The 22,004-nt window shown below is 35.7% G+C and overlaps 2 protein-coding genes across 3 annotated transcripts; one reads left to right on the top strand and one right to left on the bottom strand.

The window, feature by feature from the left end:
• Positions 1-764: 764 nt before the first annotated feature.
• Positions 765-11,903, bottom strand: LOC128246292 (complement C1q-like protein 4). The gene is made up of 3 exons (XM_052964488.1): positions 11,881-11,903; positions 2,231-2,424; positions 765-2,057 (listed from the first exon to the last, which is right to left on the bottom strand). Exons 2-3 carry the CDS (start codon positions 2,406-2,408, stop codon positions 1,612-1,614), a joined length of 624 nt encoding a protein of 207 aa, XP_052820448.1. The 5' UTR covers positions 2,409-2,424; positions 11,881-11,903; the 3' UTR covers positions 765-1,611.
• A 1,641-nt stretch (positions 11,904-13,544) lies between these two features.
• LOC128246281 (E3 ubiquitin-protein ligase PDZRN3-like) lies at positions 13,545-21,159 on the top strand. 2 transcript variants are annotated; one of them, XR_008263241.1, is made up of 4 exons: positions 13,545-13,779; positions 18,218-19,022; positions 19,566-20,527; positions 21,024-21,116. XR_008263241.1 is itself a non-coding variant. In XM_052964477.1 (4 exons), the coding sequence occupies exons 2-4, from the start codon at positions 18,219-18,221 to the stop codon at positions 20,555-20,557; spliced, it is 957 nt and encodes a 318-aa protein (XP_052820437.1). In that variant the 5' UTR covers positions 13,545-13,779; position 18,218; the 3' UTR covers positions 20,558-21,159. The 2 variants fall into 2 exon arrangements, 1 of the variants encoding a protein (XP_052820437.1); XM_052964477.1 differs by having other exon boundaries at positions 19,566-19,682; positions 20,522-21,159.
• Positions 21,160-22,004: the final 845 nt, after the last annotated feature.

Here is a 22,004-nt window from a genome sequence, read left to right as displayed (position 1 = left end):
CAATGTCGAAAATGAGGACACCTTGTTAACCGTATCAACCATCTTCTCTACACTCATCGTGACACTTGGTCGGAATGATTGTCTGCATTTTTTCTAGGCGAGGTTCGAAAACGTCATGGTCAAGAACTAGGTTTTTAAAGTTTGTGAAGTTAGATTGCCGCCCCTGTGCCACGATTGGTCAGAAACATGTGCGGGACTAGAATGTGTTGACGTATAGGTCAAATGCAGCCTTCTTGTAAATGTTCATGATCCTAGGTCAAGCGGCTCTCGAGTTATTGTGTTTACATACAAAGTTGTCCAAACAGCGTTGGGTGTGACCTTATGCTGAAGTTTAATGGTCTGAGGTAAAAGTTATTGCGCAAACGCTTTTTTCTAAACATATTGTTCGTGACCTTTGACTTTCTGATCACAGAAATATTGGGATCATCTATTGGTCAATAATCAAACGTAATTGAATGAAAACGTAATACTTATTTTAAAACGTCTGGATGAAGAGATATTGGTGTTTTTAATTCCGTTTTCTACTTCATATGCTGTCTTTTAAATTTGACCATCCAATACTGTTTATACCGTAGTCTAAAGCATTCATGTAGCACAATGCATGGTCTCCCGACCCAATAAACCACGGACTTCTGAGCACAATAATTACGTAACGTTCTACAAAATGTCATGACATTCATTTCATACACGAATTATGCCTTGCATGGCCTTGTACAATATCAGCGTTGCGCGCAGAAACAACATATATAACAGAGTCATCGTGGTACTGGGAAAAATTAACGAAGGCAATTTATTGCTTATAAATGGGCATAATGCACAGAAATAAATGCAAGTAAATGTAAATTGCTTCTGTTTGGCGTCACTTCGGCATAGTCCAACCTTAAATCACCATGGGTGAAGGCCAAACTATGTATCAGTGACACGAAACCACTTCTGTCAGTAGCACAGACAGACCAGCTGAACATCTCTACATTGTTGTCTGCAAGAAAATCTTCAAGACATGATGAAAACACAAAATTGAAACTTTCAGACATAATACTGCAAATGAAAAACTATGACTACTAGGAACAACAAGGAACACTTAAAAATAACTAGGAAAAACAAAAAAAAACAGGAATGGCTGGAGAGCCATTGTATAGTCCTGCCTGACTTGGAGTCTTGAACATTATATTCGAAGTGCATCATGTTCATTTAGAAATATATTAAAGGTAAAACTCCATCTGCTGCCGACTGTATAAAACTTGTTATTGTTTGGATTGGTCATAGTTATTCGGCAACATAATCAATATCCGAAACATACTGTTAACCAATATAATCATTTGAATATAATCATTTGAATAATCATACTGGCCAATCCCGCTCATTCTTTGGTTTGGTTCAAATTTGTCGAACTATCTATTGATTGGTCAATATTACCCAGTAATAACTTTTGTTGTTTAAATTAAATTGCTTGTATATGCAGACTTACCAAAAGGCTAACCTGCTGCATGATACCTTATCTAGTTTTATACAAGTATCCCCGGTGGACAACTAATCGCTGTTTTATACCAGTGGCTGCTTATACCTTGAAAAAAAAGCGTAAACACATCAGTCAGTCTTCGTTGGACTAATTCAAAGTTTTGCGATGAGGTGTCCGGTGAAAGAGGACCACCTGCTCCCGAAAATGGCGGCGGTTGCGGGGTAAATGAGTCGCACCCACACCTTATCCTGCGCGTGAAGCTCTGTCGTGACGGCGACCGAGCCCTGGTCGCGCATGCGCTCAGCGGAATACGCATGTATTCGCGCGAGACAGTTTCCATTCTTGACAACCTCTGCTTCGACGTGATTTTTGGGTGGGTAGTCGCTCAGAATCGATACTGAAAAGTGAAACAGCCCATGAATGGGAGCGGTGAACACTCCGTCGAGTGGACTGTACGAATCCCCGTGATTCAGCAGTGGAGTTTCGAACCTTATAACCTGGCCAGCACACAGACCCTCTACCTTCTGTACATCACAAACGGCATGGAAGGCGATTGGTTCTTGTTTCGGATGATGGTATTTAGGTTTATTTCTTGATTCTGAAAGGATAATATTGTATTGAAAGGTATATAATAAACATTTTAAAAATATGGTTAAATCTTAATTACAATAAATTTGATTTCGGTATCGGGTTTGATTCTCTCACTCTGATGATGCTGAAAATACACGTCAAGTATACGTTTTCACCTATAAAACGTGACCTGCGACCTACTTGCTGTTTTCTTGTCTTCCTGTGCAGGCGGTTTTTCCCGGAACTGGCTATTCTCGTAATTGTCTATGTTGTCCTTGAGGGTTCCACATTCCACGCTGGTCCGCGCAAGCTGGGCCCGCAATGACTGGACTTCGACCCCCGGCTGCCGCGCCGCTTCGTTCGACTGTTTCGCGCTCATTTCCAGTTTGCAGCAGCTAAGCTAGACGATAAATATACAGTAAGTATACCATTCATTTCATTTCGAGGATTTTACATTTATTCTGGACATTAATTTGTATCTGTTTAAAGTAGATAAGAATGTATTTATTATGTACGTTGCCCAGAATATTAATATTGTTTGTGTCAAGAAGAAACAAGACGAATTTTGATGCAATTCAGACATCAAAGACGCGGCTGAATAGTTTAAAGTGTAAATATAATTTTTTTTTTTTATTCAAATGAGTATATACATAACTGTAAATAAGAAGGGGTGACATGAATTGACATACCACGGTAATACATATGAAATCAAGCGAGGCAATTTTATCTGAAATATGTTTAAGATAAAATAAAACATGTATCTCCTACTACCCGAATAGCATCCAATAAGCCATTTCATATTAAATGTCTTCTGGACAATTTAGGAGATACGTGGAATATATTCCATATTCGTAAGGTCGCTATCTAGGTGCATAATCGCCTTCAATATATGCCTATTTCAGTAATCTGAGCATTGCGATAAGGCAAGACTTCTAGGTATGACGTCATCATTACGTCATATGTATTTCTGTTGTGTATGTATTTCTGTTGTGTGGAAAATTCTCGATACAAAAATAAGTTTTTATGAGTGCTAAATTATATGTGTTCATATGCTCAAAACACTGTAAATAAAATGTCATTTTTCTGCTGCCATAAAGTTGAAAGATTATTTTGGAAGAATTGTCATAGCGGACTGTGAAAGTTTTAGAGTTTGTTTAGTTTGAGTGGAGATTTTTTCTAAGTTATTTCTTAAACCATCTTTTTATTGGCTTTAAATGTTATTTTAAGCTTGGACTTCAAGAATCTATATGGTTATCATAGTCTGCATTCGCTCGCAATGATTTAAATGCGATGAAAATGATCATTTCACATTGAATTATAGAGGAAATGACGCTCATTAAATTTCTGCAGGTGTGTAACTTGTACAGTGTGTATCTTATCATTAAAGTTTACGAGAAACATGCTATTACAACATCATATTAATCATTCTTGCTGACACGGTGGACAGATATGCGTATAACGATTTTCAAGCACTGTTATTTAAATTCCCTTGACAAAGGAAAATAACCACTAAGTCTGACAAGCAACAAGTCTAATCACGCATTCTCAATAAGCAGTTGCATCGCTGTCGCTGCTAATTTATTATGTTTATACAAGCATTTGCTAGGTCTGGATAATGCCAACATATAGCCCTATATTGTCTATGTTGTTATAGTTTAGGCTTCTCCATAAATGTCTATACCACGAAAAAAAATGTTCCAAAGGAATGATTTTGACATGTTCGTTACTGTCGCCAATTAAGATTGTAAAATTCTCATTATTGTTTATAAACATGTATATACACACACAAATGTGTAATCTACTTCTCTCTTTATTTCAAGGTAGAACCTTCAGTGAATATAATTTCACACTACCATTTGTCTGTGTAGCCGTTTTTAAAGACACCACATTTGTTTTCCTATGACTAGAAAACTCATCCATTTTGAAAAATATGTTCGTTACCAAACAAAAAAATGAAAATAAAGTGCGAAATACTGCTGATATTAATCAGGTAAACCGCTAACAACAAAGTTTTGTGCTTTGAATGCATGTTTAACGATAATTGACAGTCTATGTAGGCGCTATAGATGTTAGAAACCGACTATGTGGATGATTCGACTTGTAAAAGACATGTTCGTGACCCCTTATAAAATATCATATATAGATCAGTTGGTTTCTTGGGTGATTTATCTACCTCAGGTATTTAGGTGTAAATTGGGCACAACAATAATTTTCAGAAAGGGTTGCTTTTGAAATACAGGTAGATTTTCTATGAATTGTAAGATTCCGTTACTGACATATTCGATACCAAAATTCGAAACTAAGCTCAGTGCGTGCTGAATCTGCCAATATTACTCTGACGTCATCTGATTATATGACGTGAATTGCACTGTTGATGTCACAAACAAATATGGTGGATTTTGGCGAGGCATAGTAGATAAAAAAGGAAGCCATCGGTTCAAGAATTGCATGTAAAGTTGCGTCTTTTTGAATACATATATCATTGTCCGTATTCTACTGAAATGTTTGGTGAATAATTTATAAAATGCGTAACATTAATAACTTATAATGTATATACATGCTTTACTTTTCCTAATGTATGCATACAGTTGTGTAAAGCCACACAAGTTAAGACATGTTCGTTACCGAACGGTTACGAACATGTCACTTTGATTATACTTTTTTGTTTATAAATGAATGTCTAATTGTGCAAAAAAATGCCATAAAAATAAAACTGTTTAAAAATTGTCATAAGTACTACTCAAACCTTTAAAAATGCCATTTATTAAAACTATGATTTCGAACATATGCTTTATAATTTCGTTATTTCTGCAGAGACCCTTATTTAAACAATTTGAATTTCATGTACATAATATGTGAAGTATAATAAATCTGTGTAGTACTTTATTAGTCAATTTTTATGCATAAACACTTGCCAACAAAAATGCATTTCAATGTTTATATTTCATACCACTAAAGATATGTAACCTGTCTCAAATATATGGTAACGATTATTTCAAGTAAAGGTAACGAACATTTCAAAATGTTTCAATCACTTATTTTTACATTTACATTGCAGATATGGCGAAGTCAAGGGCAGAAATACAAAAAGCCTACAGGCAGAGATTAAAGGAGAAAAATAATGAGCAGTACCTTGCTATGGAAAGGGAAAGAAGAAGAAGCACATATGTCCCAAATAGTCAGCTTTCAAAGAAAAAAAGAGAAGAGCGTAATCAGAGGAATAAAGACTATTTGAAAAGTTATCGTCAGAAGAAGAAGGCAAACGCAGCACAGTTGGCTTTATTACAAAATGACCACAATCAGGCGGCTTATCAAGGCGAGCCATCTAATACCAGTGGCTACGAAAGTGTTGATTCTACTAGTCAAAATAGAATGCTTGTCAGAATTAACTTTCCACAAAGAGCAAATGGACCGAGAATGCGAATATCAAAGGAGCTGCGTAAAGCTAGAAAGAGGCCTAAGAAATGAAAGAGAACTTGTATGAGAATTTAAATCGAAAATACAGAAGCACTATGCGGGCCATTCAAAGGCAGAAGCGAAAGGCATGTCATAGTCCAAGTACTCCAAGATCAAAAGCTGCGAAGCTTGTCCAAGCTATCAAACTCACTCCAAAACAGAGATCTGTTGTACAGAAAGAGCCTGTGTTCGCAAATGCCGTCTGTGACGAGATAAAGTCATCTGCATATAAAGCACCCATAAAGCAAATGAAAACGCTTCAAAATCTAGTAGTTGGAGACATTGTAAAGAAATGAAAATTGCTCAAAGAGTTTGGTGCAAGAACAGGTATGAGTAGAAACACATTGGCAAAGGTCAACTCAAAGATATTGAGTATAAGGCGACTCCGTCGATCAAGTGAAGAAGCTAAACACAGAGAGAAGGTGATTGCTTTCTTTGAGAGGAATGATAACAGCCGGAATATGCCCGGAAAGGAAGGCAGATTATGTTAAACAAAAAACTGGCCATAAAACACAAAAAGGGTGTTAACTGATTACCTGTCAACTTTATACGACAAATTTATCAGTGAAAATGCTGGTATAAAACTGTCCTTAGCATCTTTTGCAGAATTCGTCCGCAGCACATAGTTCTTACATCGCTTATCACAAGAGATAGGTGTCTGTGCATTAAGCACCAGAACATGTCACTGACACTAAAAGCAGTCAAACGTGAGAATGTCGACACACCTATTAATGGAGAGAAGATGCTAGAGCATAAAAATGAAATGGTGCAAGAATTTGAAAACAAAGTAACATCTGAGAAAATTGTCATTGGACAGTGGAAACGTATTCAGGTTGACATAAAAGGCCAGACAAAGTCAGTTATGAAAGTTGCTGACTCCGAAATGACCAAGGCTGAGTTTCTGGAGCATATCAAGGCACAGACAAATGAGTTTGAAGGTCATGTGAAAAGAATTCAAAATCAATATAAGGAAATGAAACGCCTGAATGAGAACTTGCCAGCAAATCACTGTATAGTCCATATGGACTTCAGCGAAAATTATTCATGTAAATCAGTTCAAGAAATCCAGTCAGCTTACTGGAATCAGACAAGTGTCACACTTCATCCTATTGTAATTTATTACAAAAATGAAAACTCAAATGAAATGCTCCACAAAAGCATTGTTGTTATATCCGACGAGATGGGTCATAACGCATCAACAGTACTTACGATTATTGACAAACTGATTCCAGAGGTCAAGGGTCTGAATCCAGACATGACAAACATCCACTATTGGACAGATGGACCGACTTCCCAATATCGGAATAAAGCCATTTTCCATGCCGTAGGAAATCATGTGGACACTTATGGAATTGCTGCAACTTGGAACTATTGGGAAGCCGGCCACGGCAAGGGGCCATGCGATGGACTCGGTGGAACGGTTAAGCGCATGGCTGATGATGCGGTTAAAACAGGTAAAGTCGCCATTCAAGACCCAACTGACTTTTACTGTTGGACACAGTCAATTAACTGCACAATGAAACGTGTGAAGTTTATTTTCGTTTCCGGCGATAGCTGCCAGGAGAAAGCTGTCACATAAGCAGAACAGAAACTGAAGGTCATCAATGGTACAATGAAGCTACATGCAGCCAAAGGCATATAGGTAATTCCACTGTAGCTGTGCGTGAAACAAGTTGTTACTGTGAACTATGTATTTCCTCATCTAGCTCTACATGCGATTCATGGAGAAACGAGACAGTAAGTCAGGCAGTAAACTCAGTATTGAAATAACCTGCCTTGGCTGAAACCACTGAAGAAGAACATAACCAGCATAGTGAGATTCAGACGACACTTCCTAATTCAGACATTCCTGAAAATGAAACAGAAATTAAGCAGAAGGACTTTGTTGCCGCCTTATATCTTGATAAGTGGTACATTGGTCAAGTGATCAATACAGAACCTGAAGACAACACTTTTGAAATATCATTTCTGGAGCAAAAGAAGAAGTTATTCCAGTGTCCTCACAGGCCTGATATTATATGGGTCGAAAGCAACGATATTCTGTGTAAAGTGTCCACTCCTCAGGCAGTTGGAAAATCACAACGCATGATGTCAATTGACTTAAAGGAAATCACGCGTGTTGAAGAACTGTTTTCTCAAAGATAAAGATATATGGTTCATTTGAAACGTTCGATACCAAAAGAAGTACCAGAACAATATATATACTTGTATATGGTTAAATTCTGTATCTAACCACTTGAATACATTTTTGCATACCTTATTGTTATCTTTAGAGTAGCAAGCAATTTTATAATCAATACGATATGATAGTTACATTGAAAATATATCAGTAACGAACATTTTATATATAAGTAACGAACATTTCAAATACACTTATCTCCAGGATATACTGCGGATGTGAATGTTTTGATTTCAATGTACAAGTTCAGAGTTGTTTAATTGACATTTGAATAGTTTTCACGTCGTTTATCGTTTAAATGTTCATAAATTAGGTTTCATATTTCAATTATGTCCAAATAATAGTTTAAGCCCGGAATTATAGTTATTCGGGTTTTCCCAGCCTAATCCTCCGGTACAAACAAAATTAAACCGTTGTTATATACACACGTTACTTCGGAGACAATAGAGTCATTGGACTGTTACATGAATTTCAATAGCTCGATATTCACCTTTTATTTGTACCGGCATGGGAAAACCCAGTTAAGTTAATTCCGGGCTATATATATTACAAACGGCCATGTTTTATAAATAATTCAGTTTAGTATAATGTGTTAAAATAGTTTGTTTTCGTCGTTTTTGCAACAGGAAATGCATTTTTGCAAATATATAAATTATAAGTGTATATTTTCAATTTCTTTGGTGTAAAATTCGCCTCCATTGAAAATGTTCGTTACTATTGAACCGTTTATGGAAACAGCAACTACACTTCCAAGTATACAACGATATCGGTCAAAAATATACTTTTTCTGAAGGGGAAATAATTTATAAATCATATCATATTACATTTTCTTCAAAGTTAAGTTTAGATAAGGTTTAACTAGGAAATAAAAATCATGTAATAATGAGAATTTGGGTTGGTTAAACTACATATTAAACAATTGGAAATTTAAGTTAATTTCTAAAGCTTGAAAACTACATTTTTTATTATTCGTAAATTTTTTGTGTCACATGACACATCTATGGCTGATATCCGGATATATACCTTAATTGTTAATTTGCAAGGCTGCAGTGAAGTAACAGTGGATATCTTTTCTTTAAAAGTGTCCTCTACAGACGTAAGAAACCGCCTCGGACAAAATTGGTGTTCGTCTGTTATAGTCATTATTTTAGGTTAAATGTCACTAAATTTTGAACAGGTCAAATGACACCAAAGAAGGAGCTCATTCCCACCAAACCACTGTGGTTTCCACAGTGGTTTGGTGGGAATGAGCTCCTTCTTTGGTGTCATTTGACCTGTTCAAAATTTAGTGACATTTAACCTAAAATAAAGACTATAACAATAACAATGTCAGAAAATCTCGAAATGCCTCTATTTAGGCCTGGCCTGCTGACTCAGCATTTTGTGTCGGGCCAGGCCAGGCCAGGCCATATTTTATACACATTGGGAGTACAAGCACAGAATATACTGGAAAACAATGATAGACCTTTATTTAGAAATAAAACTGCATGTTAATGTAATGATTTTTTTCTGAGTTTTAGGCCACACCAAATTAATGTTTAGTTCCTCGGATTTTTGCCAAAAAAAATTGAAGCGAGCGAGCGAAAAAAATAGATAAAATTTTGTCAGTTTTCATAAAATCCGAAGCGAGCGAAGAGTGAAAAATATATTTTTTTTCCTTATATTCAATATAAAGAAAGATTGTTCAAAATAATTGCCCTTAAACCCATTTTAATGCCGCATTGAACTGAACCTCTAATGGACATTGGGAAAATGTCGGAATATATACTATTTATTTATCCGTGTTTAGTACAAACATTATATGGATAAATCTAATTTCTTATATAATTAAAACGTACTTTAATATGACGATCATTCATAATAATAAATAACCCTGCTTTTAGTAAAAAGTTTGAAACGACTTATATAAATCTACCTGAATCAGTTTAACATCATATGCAACTGTATTTAGACATAACTTAGGATTGATTTAGGATTTGTAAAAAATGATCACTTACACAGGCATCATCAAACACCAGACTCCATATAACATAGACTAAATTTTGTTTTTATTATCACAGGAAATGCAATGACATGTGCTTATTAAAACAAAAAGAACAAGGGTATTTTTTCAGAGTACTTTATTTGGTTATTTAGATGTTTTTATGCACCAGCCAATTGTATATGCCCCCCCCCCCAAGTCCGGAATAGCGGGGACTTTGACTTCCGGTCTCTAAAAACCCGGGTAAAATACCCGACCTGCAGGGACACACTGCTGGTAAAATCCCTGCCAAATGGCCCCGCAACCCCGAATACCTATGTGAGGCCCATTCCTGGCTATTTTCAATATGAAGTCTATTGAAGACAAAACCAAATTCACTAGGCACTGCGGGGCCACCTGAAAGGTAAAAACACAGCCCATTGCCTCTGCTGTCCCCGGTATACCCCTGGAACAAGGGCGGGGCAGTGGTTACAATTGACAAGTGCATTACAATCCCGGATTATGCTGCAAATAAAAACAAAATATAAGGTGATAAACTTAGGCTTATTTATGTTCAGGTATATCCAGACCAGTGTGTATATCGCTATTTGTGAAAAGATATTTGTTCAAAACTGTTGTTTTATCAGAATTTGATAAAAAATGAGCTTGATACTGTACATCAATTTGGACCAAACAATGACTCATGTTCCAGTGAAGTTGACATGCTTTATTGCATAATGATTGCTTTAAATAATGATCCTTTAGTGCATGAGACGATCAAAAATGACTTCAAGCATGCTCAAAACATATTTATTGTCAAAAATAAGATTTTATTTCCAAACTTCGAGCCACATTGTTTATACCGGAAGCCGCCATTTTTATTGAATTTATTGAAACCCATGCTAAACCGATCGATATATAGTATAAAAACACTACGCATCGGTAACTTCCCTTTACAAAAACACGAAAACTAGCGTAGAAAAAATTATACTTGATTATTTTTAGCCTTTTAATAAATTATTACCTGAAAAACATCTGCTTGGCGATCAAAATGGAGGTGCGGGCGCACAAAAAAATAAAAATGTTTTTTTACATTTTCAAAAAAAATAGGAGCGGTAAATCCGCGGAACGAAATATCAATTTGGTGTGGCCTTATTTAGATAAAGAAGTAGTTTAATTGAATACACTGTATTGTAAACATCAAGCGGATTTAAAAACAATAAGTGCACAGATCTTGGTTTACAAATCGAATCTTAAAATATATGTGTTTAAACTCAAGTTTTACATACATATATATTTTATTTTTTACATACATACATATTTCATTTTTGGTGATTTTTATGTTTTGTCTTTATTTAAGGTATAGAAATTCCATCTAACAGTTCATATAGTTGAACATCCAAGTTGTTCAGAACTACATGCATAGTTCAATTGATTTTTTTTGTATAAGAAAATGAATTAATTATGCATTCAAATAAACTACATTTTTTATCTAGATAAATCTCAAAAAAATCTATTCTTAAACATGCAGTTTAATTTTTAGATAAAGTTCTATCATTGTGTTTGCGTATATTCAGAGCTTGAACTTTCATTATGTATAAAATCTGGCCCGGCCTGGCCTGGCCCGGCCTGACCTGACACAAAATGCTGAGTCAGCAGGCCAGGCCAGGCCGGGCCAGACCAGGCCAGGTTTTAGAACATGCCGTCAAAATGACCCATGATCATTGCAGAAATATGAAGAATTCATTAAATACATCGACATATCAGTTATTAACAAATGATAATAAACAAATGATTATGAAAACCACAAGATTGATCTGGAAATAGGCAAGTGCCAGCCGCAGAATTTTATATGCGTGTTTATCAGATACTACGTACGTAAAATATCTCTCATGCCGAGGGATGCTGTACCTGTGCTATATATAGCGGACGTACTATTTCAAGCTATTATAAAGTGAACACCGCCAAGTGTATTTGTTTACAATCTGCACCCCATGAATTCCTCAGATATTTTTCTCATAAAGTACAATGAAGTGCATTTTTTCGATGAAATGTGTCATTACTTGGAAATGTTGCAACGAAGCTATATAAAAGAGTTTTACTCAAAATACTTCTCGGACGGTTATTTTAGTATTTGAAAAAAGGCTCTTCGTGTGAAGGTCCTCGGTCGACAGTATTTCCCCAAGTTGACAATTTTACTATCATCCCATTAGCTATCTAATATTTAATATACGCAGTAAAATTAAATGCACTTACGGTCGATCAGGAACACTTGTTACCTCCCTTCATGATAAAAAGTTTAAGTAGTATTTAAGCATAACGGCAACTTACAAATACTGAACCGTTATGTAATGATTATTACAATGCGTATTTCACGTTTTTTTTCCATGAGTTTAGCAATCTCGGTATATAGCTTAGTCATTCTTGTATGAAGTACTAAGTGTTTGCATTTCTGTGTGGTCTCATGACAATTGAGGATTTTTCAAATGTTCTCTTCAATAATATTATATAGATCCGCTATAATGACATAGTCATCATGACTTGATCTTCATACATCCTCATTTTCAATGCTTGTCGACGAATGCACCGACAAACCCTAGATAAGTTAAAGCCTGCGGTCGAGGAACGCCCACTTTATTTTTTTTGTATATCGTCACATAATTGAACTCTGACATATACGTCATACCTTTATATCAGAACATAGACATGGCTCTCTGTTTGCCCGGTGTCTTCGTTAAGAATCACGAATGCTTGTTATGAAACAAGTCTACAAGACTACATGATCACATCAGTAAGTACGATATACGCTTCCATAGTTTACAATCTGTTGCCCATTTTCACATTTTAAAAAGTCAAACGTTTGCGATACAAGTAGTTGAAAGAAACGGGATAACTTGACTGGATATGATGAAGATATTCATTTCAGCACCATGTATTACACATGTACATTTATATAGATCGCTTGTTCCGGTTCTTCTCTCTTATTTTCATCTAATTGGGTGACATAACTTATTACAGTGTTGTTGTTTGTTGTTGTTGTTGTTTTTGGGGGGTTGGGGGGGAATGGTGGCGGGGCCCTTTGATAAGCAAAATATAGCCGCGGTTTGGCAAAATAGGGGAAACACAAACACGATTCATATAATGTTCAACTTCTTTATGACATTATATTATACCTCACATAAATGTGTCCCTCCTTTGTATATATAATCTCGATCGGTCCGTATATCACTGTATTTTGATGAAAATCCAGTTTAATGACGTCAGCGGTCCATATTATATTTTTGGCCGGTCCGGACCTCGACAAAAATGTAATATGGACCGCTGACGTCATACAATTGGTAAGTGCGGTTCACAACGGCAAAAACTTGTCGCAAGTAAACATTACCAGGTTTGTTAAATAAAACACATTTAAATCGCTTTTAAAATATTGAATTGTACTGAAAAGTGTTCGGTATGATATAAGAAATATAACACACCACTTCGTGCCATATGGCATTATAAGGACCGGTCAGTCAGCCCCCGAAGGTGAATGGACCGAGGCGTTATATTGTTACATTTGCTAAATGTTTACAGGTCAATGCTGCTCCAGAAAAATAAAGAAAACATAAAGGGGATTTCTTACCTGGGTAGGATAAATATATGTACTTTTTAGGAGGGGAATGGGGACGAATTTCGGCCCGAGTAAGGGTGACTATTAACCATTATTACTGGTGATGCTATGGGTAGTATTTACTGAAATATCAAAACATTGTATTTATGATCATGTAAATGGGTTTTTAATAGGCACTTGTAAAAGAGATTAGTTCGCGTATCAAAGGCATACATACTTTAAAAAGCTAGCTCAACCGAATCCCCAATATCATAAATGTCGCAACGATATTTTCTGTGCCGACTTTGACGGGCTAGATAATCCACCCCGGGTAAAGAGAAGCTTTCAGCTACAAGTTTACATTTTGTTAGCCATCGGATTTTGTAATCTGATCTCGCAGATATTGAAATTGACAGTAAAAAAGTAGAACTTTGATGGGATGATTGCTGTGCGTTACCTTCTAAACCTGGAGCAAGTGAAGTGGAAGTAATATTCAAAGAGGATTTTCATAAATTTGACTGATCACTAACCAGTTTCACATTCCCTGGACTGTATACAGTTAAAAGGTAGGTTTCTGTTTGAATATAAAGCATTGTCCATTCACAAATTACAAGTGAATAAATTATGCTTAAATTATTTAGTTTTTTTAATCTATTACAAAATGCTGGTATGAATGTACAGAATGTCAAATATATATAATAAATCTGTTTTATGTTACTCTATTGTAAAACGGCATTTAATTAACACATCATTTAAAGCATAACAAGGATAATTACTATAATTTGTTTTATAAAACCGTATACACGAGCACACGATGTATGCATTTAGAAATTACTGGATTCACTTATTTGTGGACCGATGGTAATTGTTTGTTAAATATGCTGAATATTAAAAACCCCATGTCAAAATCAATATTTTGAATAATTTCGGGCGACCAGGCTTTACATATGAACAACAACGACCTTGCACAATTTTATATCTGAAATCTGATGATATAAATCTTAATGCGCAATGATAAATGAAGGTAAATTATTTATTCAATACATCGCGACGTTAGGTTACCAAGCTATCAAGTATGAACTATTTCCCACTATATTTCGATCTCGCATGTGAAAGGTATTTTAAGTCTCAACAATATTGTGTACACCCGTATAGACCGAATTCTGTAATGCGATTTTTATTAATTCGGATTATACGAAATATCGTAAGAGTGAATAGACAGGTTAAATACCTTTGACATTCAATATAATACAATCACTTTTCACCTGATACCTTCAATTTTTGTTATCACAAACCTTTCTGTAAACTCATCAATATCTATTATATGAGGGTTTGCGTCGTTCGAAAGTGATATAATGGTATCATTATTGTAATTAGAGCCATTTATGTGCTGTCGCCACAGTAAATACAACCAATAGTACATTCTGATAATCTATAGGCTTACAACTATAGCAAATAGTTGACCTTTATATCTTATGTAACAAGCTTACACTTGCTTCAAAGTTTCTTTCAAATTCTGACATGTAATCAAATGTATCAAACAGTCAGTCAATGAGCTACACCATGACGAATGTTATGTGCCAGGTCAGATTGCAATAATAGTTTATGTAGTTTTAGTATCTGCGCGCATACCTACGCCAATGGAATCGCCGGACGGATTCTGAATTAATCATTTAGAAAGCGAATGGCAACCGCCAATTGTCCTTTATACATTCAATGTTTTTATTTACTGGGCCATTTAGCTATTCGCGCATGTGCGCTTGCTAATATAGATACATTTTGCGCTGACACTAAGAGAGTTATTATTTTTAGTCTTCTAAACAATTAAATCAGCAGCGGGTTGTGCCGGGCTGCCCCGGGCATGCCGATTTTATGGTATCGTGACCATACATAACAATATCTATTCCTTGTTATGATGCTATTGATGATATGCACTTTAAATTTAACGTATATTTATTAAACGCTATTTAAACATATATATGCATCTTTATACTACATTCTATTTAAGATGTTGCGGCACTGTTTTTATAGAACGGTCCGACAGACGATCTGTTAAGTCTTGCTTTCAAAGTAATCGAACCTTGGTTGCGCTCACAGAGCCTGGTCGGCCCCAATTGAGCCAGAGCTGACCATACTTTCAAATGTCATTTATCGTCGTCACACAATTACTTTCTGGGTGATTGGCTATATACCTCCTTCGTGAATGCGGGTTTATTTCTCCCGCTAGGCTCATAAATTCCTCTTTGAACTGCACGGGGGTGCAATGAGATCAAGCCAAAATGCAGTCAACACAATAGCCGCGGACGGACCTTAAAAACTCTTACATCTCCAAAGTAAAAACCTTTAGCCGCTTGAAAACTTTTTGTTATTATCCGTTGACGAGTGCTTTCAGAAAAAAGGTAGTGAATAAGTTCAAGTTATGAATTCTTTAACATTTCAACGGTCGTTTCTTCTAAAGTAGATGATTTACACGTAAGTACAAAAAGATAATGGAATCGTTATCTAAATGATCGATGAACTTAAATAAGAAGTCTTGACGCGGCTCGATGTCGTGGCCCACTTGTGCCATCTCCAACCCTCAATTGACAGTTGAAGTCCCTGGCGTTTGACGACAAATTATCACTCTCAGAAACGTGGTAATCTACCAGATATACAAATATTTGTAAATCACAGATCGGCCCGTGCAAATATTTACCCTACCTATTAAGGAAGTATTGTGGCTCACTTTATATTTCTATGAGGAAAACTAGCATACCGCGCACGTGTTTCTATATCTATTTAAACTCAATACCTTCAAATACAGACAGTTTTGTAAAGAAAATATTTTATTAACATTATTGAATACAAATACACAAAAAAATCTGAATCATAGTTGCCTTTTACGTTTTCATTATACATGTATCTACATGAACGTGATATCAAACTACTAGTGATTCAATATATATTCAATCACATCAATTGGAACTGATTTTACAATGCTTTGTTGTATGTTTCATTCTCGTTCACCAGAGTGATGATGCCTATGCAATAGATTTATCATTATCAAACCTCTGATGAATGAGTTGTATTAGAATATGATGAAATGTCCGAGAGTACGAAAACATGTTCACTTACAAAAATAATGTCGTTGATTTTTAAGACCAAACCTGACTTAATCCGTTATTTATCAGCAAGTTGAAGATGTGTTGCATTTTAATGGAAGGTATTTAGAAGATGAATGCTCCAAGAATTAAATGTCACTTTTACAAACATATCAAATGCTTTGGAAAAGTCGATAGACGCTGCATATAGTTTTCCAAAGCATTTGATAATGTTGTTAGAGATGCCTGGATCTATGATAAAATTTGGTGTCAGGCGAAAAAATATAGATATTATACGTAATATGTATTTAATTGATAAGTCAACGTTTAAATATAACAGTGAATTAAGTAATGTTTGTTTTCCTGTTTAGTAGAGGCACGTCAAGGAGAATCTCTATCTTCCTTTTTATTTTTCATGTATCTAAATATCATAGAAGAAAGGTAATGTACTAATAACTATCAAGATATTGATTTTGATGTGTTTAAAATACTTATATTTACTATATACTGATGAAATAGTTTTGTTATCAGATACAGAGTCAGGATTACAAGAAGGTTATTATTGTTATAATAAGAAAATTATTGTGATTGATGGAAGTTAAGTGTAAGCCAAGATGGTTATGGTGTTAAGAAAAGGCGGAAGGTGGAATAGAAATGTAACATTTATGTATAAGGGTAGAGAATTAGACATAGCGGATAAATTTACTTACCTTGATGTAGTTTCACAACGGTTCTTTTTGAAAAAAAAACACGATTGATACATTGTCTGGACAGTTTTTAAGCTTCGTTATCGTGCAATTCAGTTTAGCATAGATTGGATTTCTTTGATAAACAAATTACCAGTTCTTAGTTACGGGTCGGAAATATGGGGTCCCAGTAATAGTCAAATTGAAAGAATACATTTACGTTTTTGTAAGAACTGATAGGCATAAGATTACAGACCCAAATATTATTTCTATGGTAAACTTCGTTAAATGTCATAAGATATTGCTTAAAGATTGTAACAAAGACACTGTTAAATATGTTTAAGTTATTTAAGATACATACTGTATGCACTTAAAGCAAAACCAAAATTGTAAGTCTTGGACTTACATAATAAGGCAATTGTAACAAGCATAAGGTTTTAATGATGTATGGCTAAGACACGGTATCGGTGACATAAATTTGTTCCTATGTATGTTTTAAAGAAGAGCTACTGATAATTCAAACTTGGCAGTCTGAGCTTAAAGAGTCTAGTAGAACCAGAACCTATGTACATATATCGTTATTTGAATTACAGCCGTATGTGTTTAAACATAACACAATAAAGGTATGTATTGTCTAGGTTACGAATGCCAAGTCATATGTTGAACATAGAAACCGGTAGACGGCATATGGCAACTGCAACACATCACAATGAAAGAAAATGTATATTTTGTTACTCTCTTGAAGACGAATGTCACCTCTCAAAAATTGCCGTTAATAGCTTTTTGGCAATGTATATGCACGGCATAAGGTGTTTGAATTCCGAAAAAATCATATGCTTTATGAGCAGAAAACGTATCCTCTTCTCACTGTTAATATATTCTTCCTTGTGACAATGTACCCATTATAATGTGTATACTCATGGACATATAGTCCTATATGTTGGCTATAATTTTGCCATTATTTTGAGGGACGTTGGTGTGAGGAGAATAACACAGGTTTTCGTTAACCTAACGTGTACATACATGAACACGCTTTGACGTTTAACAGGGTGACTGTCCTGGCGCACACTCGCGTTAACATAATTGTAAATGTTTAATGAACGGAACATAAATCCTTATGTTGCACGAGTGAATCATAAAAACGGTTATTTGCTAGTACGGTTAATGGTTAAACAGATATGAAACGTGAATATTTAGTCAAAGCCTTTCACTTTCAAATGTTGTCACTTTTCTTCCAGGATGGGTCTGGGCAAGGAACTGTTTGAGGGTCCACTGGAGGATGACTTCCTGTGCGGGCTGTGCGGCCAAGTCCTCCTTAACCCTGTCACTGCCGGCTGCCAACATGTCTTCTGTCAACAGTGCGTAATACGCAAGATGAAGTCACGTGTTACAAAACCCGTGTGTCCTGTGTGCAGCTTAAACCTTTCGCTCGACATGAAAGACACTACTGTTGAATTTAAGCTGAAATTGCTTAATCTGAATGTTCGGTGCAACCATAAATGTGGGGAGTCGTTCGTTCTCGCGGAGTTACCAGACCACATAGAGGCTTGTCCTAACGCCCCTGTCGAGTGTGACTTTAAGGGGCGAGGGTGTAAACGGACCATAAAGCGCTGTGATAAACGCAAGCACTCGGATGAGTGTGACTTTCGGGAGGTGGAATGTGAGGCTTGTGGACACAGGACTATCTACAGGGAGCTGTGTACTCACCAGAGCAGAGTTCGGTGTCTGGAGAACAAGCTTAAGCAACAAATTATTCGAGAGAAGAAAGCCACGTCGCGAGAAATCATTCGACACAGAGAAAGACTTATAAAGGACAACGCTAAACTCGACCAGCAACAACGAAAGAAAATATTAAGCCATGCAATAGCTCTGAGCTCAAGAAAACATGGCCGTCAATCTGTGAATTTTGATGAGAGCTTTTCGGAGGAGTATGCTGAAACCGGAGCAGACGGGGTTTTCCTGACGGAAAATACCAATGACGAGTACAGCAGGCGGCACGTGCAAACAGACGATAACCAGAACATGACAGATCTCAAGCGCATGGTACGGTTTGCGATTTTTCAATCCGAAACGGTACAATATTTTATATGTCATTTCATAGTTTAACTGAACTGTTAACAATAGCAAAATGAGGTGCTTAAAGATGCACTCTTACTCCCAAATAAGATATACCACAATGGATGAATAAATATCGAAAACAATGGTTCATATGAAGGATACTGTGTTTAGTTTAAAGAAAGGTGCAGAAAACACGGTAGTTCTACGTTACAAGATGATAGTTGATCACTGTGAATCTTTTATCACTCATTAATTACTAATTTACTAATTTAATACTTGTGCGTTTTCAGCTATTAAATACACAGTTACATTCTTGTTATCAGTAATCATTTTTTTCCATAAATGCATTATTTAGTTAGAAGTGAAATGCTTATCACACAAAATTTCTGTTTGTTATTCATATGAATGTATTGATTTTAAATACGAGTATCACGTAATGTTAAAATAGAAGTGCTCTCAATGCTGAACCATGTTTAGTGCACATGTATGCATGTTTCCATGTATTATTCCAACGTGTTAACCTTCCAGGCGACGAAGACTCCGCACTCTTCGCGTTCCGGGTTCGCCACACAAATGTGCGCACAGTGTAACCGGAAGTTTAAACCCGACCAGAACACGTGCACATCGTGTCGATGGCACGTCGGCGTAAGTAGCAAACTATGTTGATTTTACCTGTTAAATAGAAATGTTCATACTGGTTTGCTGATATATTATTTGAAGTTAGGACCAAACAAACTGATGTCTTGGTCATCGGATTTTTCTAAAAAAAGAAGAGAGCGAGCGAAAATGTATAGACCATTTTAGGAGCGAGCGATGAAGAGATATTTGTTTAGTTTATTTATTATTGAAATGCAATGATTTCATGCACAAAGCAATTAAGTTCGTTTAAGTGTTGTATGAATATTCATATTCCAATATAACTGCTTAAGTTTAAGAAGATTGGTAATATTGATGTTCCCCTGCACTTGTATTAATTTAACTGGGAAGCTAACATTCCCTAAATCAATCATAATTGCCGAATTTACATATTTTGTTTGCGTTTTCTAGAAGGATTCACAAATGCATGGCTTAGAAAAACTATCATTTGTTCTATAAATTCATCGCATACTGGATGATGTAACCCCCTCCCACATAAAGTACCGATTTTTCCATTATGGACAAGCGTTTCCGAGTGTAAGGATACAATGCACTAAAATGATTGTTCTTACGCAAATTAAACATAAACATACGGATATTTACCCGCACCAACATTTTTATTCGAAGATTTTCTTTTTTTAGTGCGGGTGCATATATCCAATATCTCTATTTTTAAAAGGTAAAAACAATCGGTGTCGTAAATCCGATGACAAAGACATTTAGTGCGGCCTAAAAATGTTATTCTTACTTATTTTCCCCCATAAACCCAAATTATTCTTTTTGCAAAGTAAGTCTTACTTATAATCTAAATACATTGTTATTATTTATTTATTTTCATGCGCTGACAGCCGATGGTAAGTAACATTTTCATTCTTGGTACTTAGATGAAAATAAGTGAAATTATATATTTAAACACGTAGAACAACTTTGGTGCTATAGTTTGGTTATATATTATTGAGAAAGGACGAGTGTGTTCCATTCTCATTTTTTGTCAGAGAAATGTTTTAATGGAATCCATAAATGTCAATTCTAAAATGCATGTAATAGCTTGTTTAATTAATAGCACAGAGATATGGCGTCGCCTTCCCGCCTGATACAGTGTGTAACAAGATCTTTACCAATTTGAGAATAATTAATTATCAAAATGTATTATTGTAACCAAACCTTTAAGTATTAAACGTTTTTTGACAATGTCTACGACTCCGATGGGGGCTAAATCGAGATCGTCTTTGCCGATTCTGTAGGTTGATATTACATACTCGTATTTCCTACAAAACTGTCTCCAATTGACTGGCTGAATTCATATACATATTTCGTCAGTATTTGATCAATTTTTGCTTTATTTTTCAGATCGAAGTTTTCGTGAGTATACTGGATTGCTGTCAGATATCTAGAATGTTCAAATAAAAAACAGATGAAATTACTACTGCTGGATACATAAATTATTATTTGTAAAATATAGGTTCTAGTGCCACAAAATAGTCATTTTAAATTACCCACATCCACCGTAATTGTTTTATTTAATATTGTTTTGTTTTTCTTTCATATTGCTGTTTGCTGTTCCTTATTGGAATTCAGGGTGTAAGTAGCATTTTTTTGAAAAATACCTCATCGGGTTATCACCATTACTAATAAGATAAAGAACGGGTTTGTACTTAAATAAGGCAGTGTTTGCATTTAGTCCTATTACGTGTATGATAGCGTATATTTACTATATAGAGTTATCGTTCTACTTTCAATATGTCTACAGTGTTAAAGAATCGCTTATATGTTTTTTTCTTTATTTTCATATGACGAAAACAGGGGGTAAGTCAGTTCACTCCTATCTACAGTTATTTCAAGCAATTGTATAAGTAGTCGGTAAATGATCTTGCGACAACGCATCTGGTTTAAAACCTTATAAAACACAGTTGATAATATAAGTCACAAAATGTAATTAGGAAAAGTGTTCAATAAATCAGTTTAAGGTCTGGAAAGCTTCGTACGTTGCTTTAATACCTTATTAATCCTCTACCTATGTCTACGTTCATACCACACTGAGGCCCTGTTCTCAACCGCATTAATACCACAATGAGGCCCTGTTCTCGTCTACATTAATACCGCACTAGGGCGCTGTTCTCGTCCGCATTAATACCACACTGGGGCGCTGTTCTCGTCCGCATTAATACCGCACTGAGACCCTGTTCTCGTCCGCATTAATTCTGCACTGAGGTCCTGTTATCGTCCGAATGAATACTGCACTGAGGTCCTGTTCTCGTCCGCATTAATATTGCACTGAGGTTCTGTTATCGTCCGCATGTATACTGCACTGAGGTCCTGTTCTCGTCCGCG

Source organism: Mya arenaria, chromosome 2, assembly GCF_026914265.1.
Source record: "Mya arenaria isolate MELC-2E11 chromosome 2, ASM2691426v1".
Taxonomy (NCBI): Eukaryota; Metazoa; Mollusca; class Bivalvia; order Myida; family Myidae; genus Mya; species Mya arenaria.
Note: the sequence above shows the minus strand (reverse complement) of the source record. Positions and strands in the feature narration are given on the sequence as shown.

What these genes read in the sequence shown, in the direction of transcription:
- LOC128246292 (XM_052964488.1), bottom strand. Translation starts at nt 2,408, where the DNA reads ATGAGCGCGAAACAGTCGAACGAAGCGGCGCGGCAGCCGGGGGTCGAA. An exon ending in GGAAGACAAGAAAACAGCAA is followed by an intron (nt 2,058 to 2,230) that starts GTAGGTCGCAGG and finishes TTATCCTTTCAG; the next exon opens with AATCAAGAAATAAACCTAAA.
- LOC128246281 (XM_052964477.1), top strand. Translation starts at nt 18,219, where the DNA reads ATGGGTCTGGGCAAGGAACTGTTTGAGGGTCCACTGGAGGATGACTTC. An exon ending in TGACAGATCTCAAGCGCATG is followed by an intron (nt 19,023 to 19,565) that starts GTACGGTTTGCG and finishes TTAACCTTCCAG; the next exon opens with GCGACGAAGACTCCGCACTC. An exon ending in CGTGTCGATGGCACGTCGGC is followed by an intron (nt 19,683 to 20,521) that starts GTAAGTAGCAAA and finishes ATGCGCTGACAG; the next exon opens with CCGATGGTAAGTAACATTTT.